Source organism: Impatiens glandulifera, chromosome 4 (genome assembly GCF_907164915.1).
Source record: "Impatiens glandulifera chromosome 4, dImpGla2.1, whole genome shotgun sequence".
In the NCBI taxonomy this organism is placed as follows: domain Eukaryota; kingdom Viridiplantae; phylum Streptophyta; class Magnoliopsida; order Ericales; family Balsaminaceae; genus Impatiens; species Impatiens glandulifera.
The window spans coordinates 9,946,035-9,953,981 of record NC_061865.1 but is presented as its reverse complement, the minus strand read 5'-3'; the positions used below and the strand labels follow the sequence as shown (position 1 = coordinate 9,953,981).

General features: G+C 26.6%; 1 protein-coding gene across 1 annotated transcript; it reads right to left on the bottom strand.

The window, feature by feature from the left end:
- Positions 1 to 2,974: 2,974 nt before the first annotated feature.
- Positions 2,975 to 4,630, bottom strand: LOC124936382. Its single transcript, XM_047476878.1, has 2 exons — positions 3,537 to 4,630; positions 2,975 to 3,415 (listed from the first exon to the last, which is right to left on the bottom strand). Exons 1-2 carry the CDS (start codon positions 3,918 to 3,920, stop codon positions 3,398 to 3,400), a joined length of 402 nt encoding a protein of 133 aa, XP_047332834.1. The 5' UTR covers positions 3,921 to 4,630; the 3' UTR covers positions 2,975 to 3,397.
- Between the last annotated feature and the right edge of the window lie 3,317 nt (positions 4,631 to 7,947).

Genomic DNA, 7,947 nt, shown 5'->3' with positions numbered 1-7,947 from the left:
AGTATAAAGGGGTGTGCAATGACACTTTAGTTTTTGTTTCAATGGACTTCATATCTCTTGTGACTACTCTCACAGAATCACTATATTCTTCTTCCTTAGTTGCTTCCATTACTAGATTCAAGTTGTATTCAGAAACTTATTTGCCTTGTTTTAAGTTTATCAGTTGGCTAATAGGTGTATCGCCAATAAAACCAAAATGTTGCAGTAAAATTTTCTTGAAACCTGTCCAAATAAGAGCTATAGTTGGATTTCTCGACTGTAGATAAAAGACATATCAGGTTCTTACATCTCTAGAAAAGTGAATCGACGCTATTCTAACCTTAGTCACATCTGTCGTTCGATCGTCTTGGAAAAATTGCTCTGCTGAAATAAGCCACCCATCAAACTTCGGAAAGTCTACCTTTGTCAACCGCGTCGGTTGTACGTACGAATTTCTTGTTGCGGTCCTATTCGGAAGGAGTCTGCTTTGTCTTCTTTACTAGAGATACCCTGAAGCTGCCTTTCAATGGAACCCACTTTGGTTTCCATCCATTTTTGCATTTCCTCATGTGTTTGAGAAATCGAAGCTACCGAGGTATGTAGGGAGTTGTTTTCCGATTGATGCATGTTGTCTGCGATCTTGAGGATCGTCGGCTCTAATACCAATTGATGCAGATAAGTAGGCATGGCAATTTAGCCCCGACGGGTCGGGTACCCGAAGGAATCGAACCGATCGGTTCAGGTAATTTTATTATTTTTCGGTTCTGAGTAATTTCGGGTCGGAACCGCTCGGTTCCGTTTCGAGTCCAGTTCGGTTCCGGGTACCCGAAAAAAATCAATAATTAATTATTTTTTTCTTCTTCTCCCTTTTCCGTTCGTGTTGGCGGCATTCCCAACATAGCATCAGATTCTCTTCTCTTTTGTATTTTCGCTGCCTTTAATTTATATAATTCCATTCTTAAATGTTGAGCTATACTTAGTTTAGAATAATTTAGGATGAATAGAACTATGACAGAAAAACTGAAAATAAGAGAGAGAGTAAGAGATGTGGAAGAAGATTAATACAACTATGTAGAAGATTAATACAACTATATAGAGACGAATCTATGTAAGGGTTCGGGTAGGCTGAAGCTACCCCAAATTTTTTTTTTTACTGTAGAAATATGACATTACTCTTAATTTTTTTTTAAAATTTAATATAATTCATTGTTTTTTTATCTAATTATTAAAAAAATGGTAAAACTTTACTTTTATATACTTGTTTTTTTCAAAATTTTCTCGTTATTATTTTAAGCTACCTTAAATTTTTTTCAAGCCCACCCTAGTTCGAAATCATAGGTTCATCCCTGCAACTATGACAGAAAAACTGAAAATAAGAGAGAGAGTAAGAAATGAGAAAAAAGATAAATGCAAAATTAGAGAAAATAAAATATTTTTTTAGTACACCTTTAATTTTATTTAATATAATATTTATAATTATTTTTATTAAATAATTTTTAAATCTTAAAACACATTAATCATTTTTTTAATGTATCATTTAAAATTTTAAAATATTAAAATTTTGTTCAATTTCATCCAAATTTTATTTAAGCATAAGTAAAAATTAAAAATATATTAACTTGTTAAAATTAATTAAATAAGTAAAACAGAAATTGTTTTAAAAAACTTGGTCAAGTTTGGGTCCAGTTTGGATCCGGGTACCCATCGATTCCGACGATATTTCGGGTAATTTAAATACCTATTTTTTTCGGGGCAAAATCGGGTCCGGTTCAGGTCGGGTCCCCGAAACCCAAAAATTTGCCATGTCTACAAATAAGAGATAGATGAGAAGAGAATAAAACCTTGCTGGGATGAACGAGATATATTGATAGGATGTTTAAGGGTAGATGAGAGAAGAAAAACGAGTTTTGCTCTTAATCATTTTATAATAATCCAAAATTGATGAATCCAGTTGAGGTTATAACCCTCTATGGAATCCATCACATGAATCTGTTACCACCCTTTGGTGAGGTGGCCAAAAAGACAAGGCCAAAATGCATAATAAAAAGATAGTTTAGAAGCTGACATAAAAGAAGGTCTAACAGATAAACAAAATAACAGTAATAATAAAAAGAAATACATTCTAGATCATATGGCCCCAATGACTTCATGTGTCACGTCCTCTTCTGTCCGATTAGGTGCAGTTTGTAACAACTAACTTTCAAACATCTTGTCACGTCCTCTTCCGTCCGATTAGGTGCAGTTTGTAACAACTAACTTTCAAACATCTTGACCCAAGAGTTAAGTTTATTTATTTAAAGTATTTATAAATATATATCTACCAACTAAAATATGTATAAGAGAGTCATGTACTTGTGTTTAAAAAAAGAGAGAATTTTGCTCACAAACATAAGTTGGAGTATCATATCCTCTAAATTTTAGATTGAGCCTTTTAATAAAAAGTATTCTTTCTAAAGTTACAAATTGGAATCTTGGCCATTTATAAGTTTAAATTAAAGGGTATATACGGAAAAAAGAATAGAATTTTTTCTGGATTTTTTGTTGATAGAAAATTATTTCTCCAAAAGTTTAGTAAAATCATGATAATCATTTAAATTAAGAACATTTTTTTATTAAAAAACAAAATTAAGACGTTTAATTCATTAGGTAAAAGTTTTCACCGAATTATTCTTTTCTTATTCTTATTCTCGTATCAACACAATAGGTGAATTTTAACATTTGTGAACATTTACAATAGTTATCTAAATACTGTTTCAACTTGCAACTATTACAATTTGCAATACAATCATTGTTACTAAAACATTGTGGCGATCTATTAGAGAGTTCAGAATAATGTTGTTCTGCAATAACATACTTTAAAACAAAACGAGTTTGTGAAAGTTCCACAGTCATAATCGTGTGTAAAATTAGTTATAGACTTACAACTTGGATAATATTTCATTTACTTTTGACATTGTGATCATACCTAAATATACCAAATCAATGACAAATATAATTAAAAACAAAAATAAACATAATAAAAAATAAATTTGTATGATGTGAAAGGTTAATTACCTAATAGAACCAAGTGCATAATTATTAGAAAACTCATATTCATGTTATGGCTTTAAACTATTGGTACAAGAGCATAATTTTTAGAATTCTTCTTTTCCTTTATTTCTCCAACATAGCTTTCACCATCAACTAAACCTATCCTGCTTGATGAACTACGTTTCTGTTCATAAAAGTCCTTCAATAAGTCTTCACAAGCTGATGATGCAGTTGTCTGGCTTTTCTGATTCTCTGATGTGATATTTGTAATTTTGTCAACTACAAATTTGGAAGGTTCGCATGCTCTTCTTTTGAATCGATTGCTTCAGCATCACTAGCACTTGGTGTGGAGTCTTTTCACTCGTCCTTTCTTACTTGCCTTGCCATTTCACGGATTTCTTGGATTCTGCAATCAAATTCGGAAGGTTTAGAACTAGAATCAAGGGATGATAAGTTATTCTTTGATATATATATTCCATAACTTCTTGCTTATTAGTTTTTGGTCTTTCCTTAGATGCTATTTGCACCTCTTTAAAACCCTGAATAACTTCCACACTACCCTTTTCTAGTTTATCGTTCTCTTTCATTGCCTTTACTTTTCTCCTTAACATGTCCTTTTCCAACCTTGTATATTCTAGTACTTTAGCTTCTCTACTTGCAAACAAAGCCTTCAACCCACAAACCATAAAGAAACCACCCAGCAATAGAATGATCCCAACCTTAGATTGCTTTGAAGACAAAACAGACTTACTAGTAAGACTCTGGATTGTATTCAGAAACCTGGATTGCTGCCCTTGCACCACAAACCTTGCCACAGAACTACTTTCGGAAAAGGCGTGATTCCCACTCTGAATCTCCTTAGCCAGATAATTAGCATGGTCAATTTTATATTTCGCATCTGGAGAGACCATGAACTCACTTCTGTCATATTTGTGGGGACTAAAACCACATCTTTTCAGTATTTCCTCCTCATTAACAATCACACTCTTGGTTTTTCCATCTAAATCACGATAGATAGTGAATATAGGACCAAATCCAACTCCCCAAAATTCAGACTCTGTCTTACAGTGATCAACTCAAGTTTCCAATTTATTCCACAAGACTGAATCACCCAAATGTCCAGAATTTGCTTCATTGTTAGCAGGCAGAGTAATGTTATTAGAACTTAACTTACACGATTCCACACCGTCAACATTAGAGCTCTCTCTATCATCATAATTTAGAATTGGGTGTTGAATTTTAGGGCACTGACCTACCTGTTGTTGTAGTAGTTGCTCGTTAAGCTTCTTCCTTAAGGAGTTTGGTCGAGATAAAGGTCGGATGAAATTGGCGGAAGTTTGTAGTCGTCTTGTAGTGGAGAGGTGTAAATGGATTGGAATCGTGAATGTTGAATTTGAATGTGTTGTCTTTCCGCCATATTGAGATTGGGTTTTTGGGAGAAAAGTTTAGGATTCCTGAGCAAGTATTAGATATGGTTGGAATCGCCATGGCGGAATGCTTCCATTCAAAAACACTGACCCAAAAGAAGAAGTAAAGGAACTGTGAAAAAAATATTTGCCATATTAGGGTTAGGTTGGATCAAACTAGGGAAGGAGATGATTCAGCTGATAGGGTTTGGGAAGTAAATAATAAAAAGATATATCTATGAGATTTTTGGTAAAATAAAATAATATTTTGTATAAAATCTCAAATATAGTTACTTATAAGAACATATTATTTATAATCCTCCCTTATAAACATAAAATAAAATAATTTAACCTTATAAAACAATATTGTAATAATTTTTAATTTAAGATTTTACACAAATATTATCATATTTGTTATAATAAAGATATGACAAATATAAGTTATTATAATTTGATAAATATGATTTTTTTTGAAAAATATATTAATATACATATATTATATATTAAAATTTTAAATAATACATTATAAAAATCTAACACTGTAATACTCTATAAGAAAAATAAAATTATTTAAATTAATATTTCAAATAAATTAAAAGAATTAACTGAAATAATTTTAGGTATACAGAGTATCTGAAAAAAGAGCGAGCGAGCGATATTATTTAAGTAAATTTAATAAAACTTTAAGAAGATCGTGGATACAAATAAAATTAATAATTTATTCAAGTATATTTTATTAATAAATAAATTTATTGAATTTTTGTGATTTAATTAATAATTAAATTAATTTTTATAAATTCTAAATTAAATATATATACTATTTTAAAATTAACTGATGAACTTCTAATTATTTTAATCTCATACTTTTAAACATTAAATTATCTTTCAAAAAATAAATCATTCTTCAAACTTTTATAAAATATATTTAATAATTAATTGTTATATTTATATATATAATTATTAAATCCTTTATATATATAATTTATATATATAATAAATATTATATATTTTATTTCTTATAATTAATTTTTATATTTATATATATAATTATTAAATATCTTATATATATATTTATATAATATAATTTATTTATTTTATCTATATTATATATATATATATATATATATATATATATATATATATATATATATATAAAGACAAATTATTTAGGTGATCTTTCAATAATTCACCTACTTTTAATTTTTAAATTATTTTTTAAAATATATAATATATAAAAATATAATAATTATATATATATAAATATTAATGATTAAAGATAATATATAAAAATTATATATATATATATATATTAAATAAATTATTTGTAAACTTTATTTTATTTATATAGATATATATAAGTATAAATAAATAATATATATTTTATATATTAAAAAAAGTGATTTAATAATTATATAAATATAAAATTAATAATAAATATATTTAATAATATATAAATATTATACATATAAGAGATTTAATAATTAAAGATAATATATAAAACAATATATTAAACTTAATCTTTAATTGTTATGTTTAAATAGAAAGTGGTAACCTTGAAAGTACTATTTGTTTTAAAAATTTTGAGCACTAAAATAACCTATGTAATTAGAGAGTCACCTAGATAATTTATATAATATATTTAATTTAATAATTTAAACTTGTTTTTAATCTATGTAATTTCAACTTTTTTTTTTTTAGAAAAAAATAGTAAAATTATAAATTATAAAATTACATTATTTTAAATTTTATTAAAATTTTAATTTTAATTTTTATATTAAATTTGAGAATTGAAATTCCAATCATTTTTATTATAAATAACTTAATATTCTTTTTATATTTTCTTGATTCCTCAAATTCTACATAAATTGTGATGCCATACTTTTCAATTGGATATAATTTTTGTATTTGTGAGTATATATTTTAGATATTCTTTTGTTAGACAAGTTTTTATAAATCTTCTTAAAATCGATTATAGATATAAAATTGTAGTTATTGACAATTCTATGGAAAGAAGATGTCAATATCATATATTATTTCTTTCTTTTTTAAGAATTTTTTAATTTTTTTTATAAAATAAATTAGTGAAATGTTGATAACTCTATTCTCATTAAATCAAATATATATTTTCAAAGTTCATCAATGGAATGATTACATCCGAAAGCGCTTTGAGTTTAAACGAGGATCATGACTCATATCTGTGGAGTGTAATGCTAACTCTTTTTTATTAAAATAAAAATCTTGAATACAAGTCTCTATTTCCATAATCTGAATCAACTCATTATAATATATATAATTATTTTCTAATTTTATCATTTTTGTTTTTGTATCTATGTAGTGTCTAACATTTTGAACATGTCATATTCTAAAACCTTACCAAAAAATGTTATGTTGAGCAATTATTCATCTTGTTTGTCATCATAATGACTCTTATTAATTATATATACATGTAATATGAAAAATCACAAAATACAAAATAAATGCATCTGTATTCCAACAAAATTGCCATTAATCATCAAAAATATGTCATTCATTCCTAGGTTTTTTAAGTCTTGAGTTGTTGCTTTTCGTCGAATTCGTTGAACTTTTTTTTTTATTGATTCAAGACTTTTCTTATTGTTAGTGTTATTGTCTTTAAACTACACAAATATATATAAAAAAATGTTACAAATAAATGAAATAAACTAAAGGTATACAAATAACGAAATAATTAACTAACGGTGGATCTAAGTCACATGTTACACATATTTTCCTTAAAACAGTATTTTGTCTCTCGTTTATACCGAAGCTTATCGCATATGACTGTCTCTCAGGATACAACGAATCAGTTTGAAATAACTATACACTAAACATGACAAAGATACTTGAATCCAATCATCGGGTTTCAACAGAATTAGTCGAGTCAAAAACTCGAAGAACTTGCACAAAGATAAATAAAGAATTTTTCAAAACTGTTGTTCCAAATGATATGTTACATTATGTAGAACTTCACAAAAATTAATTATTTTAAAGAATAATTCAAAAGTAATGAAGAGAGAAGGAAAAACACACCTATTTTATGAAAGTGATACAAAGAAAAACATAAATTTTAGAACTGCAAATCTCATCTCGTGTATAAGATGTGTTATAGGGGAAAAGGTTTTATATGATGTGGCATTGATTATCTCTTTAATGCATTTACATTTTCATCTTCGTTACCAAAAAACACGTTACATTATTTTATTTGTTAAAAATAATATTTTACCAATAAATTGTTAATAATAAATTCATATAAGTACATTGAATCTGTTAATTTCTCTAAGTCATTAAATATTAATTACATCATTAATAAATTTAAATTAATTCAAATTATACATTTAAATCAAATTTTATCATTTAATTCACATTTAAATTTAATATGAATTTTATTTAATTTTATTACTCACGTTCTCATTTCCATTCATTAACGAAATTTATATAATTAATTTAAAATTTCAACATTATAAATTAGTTTCATCTTTTGTTATGAATATATGAGGGACTAACTTTCAAACAT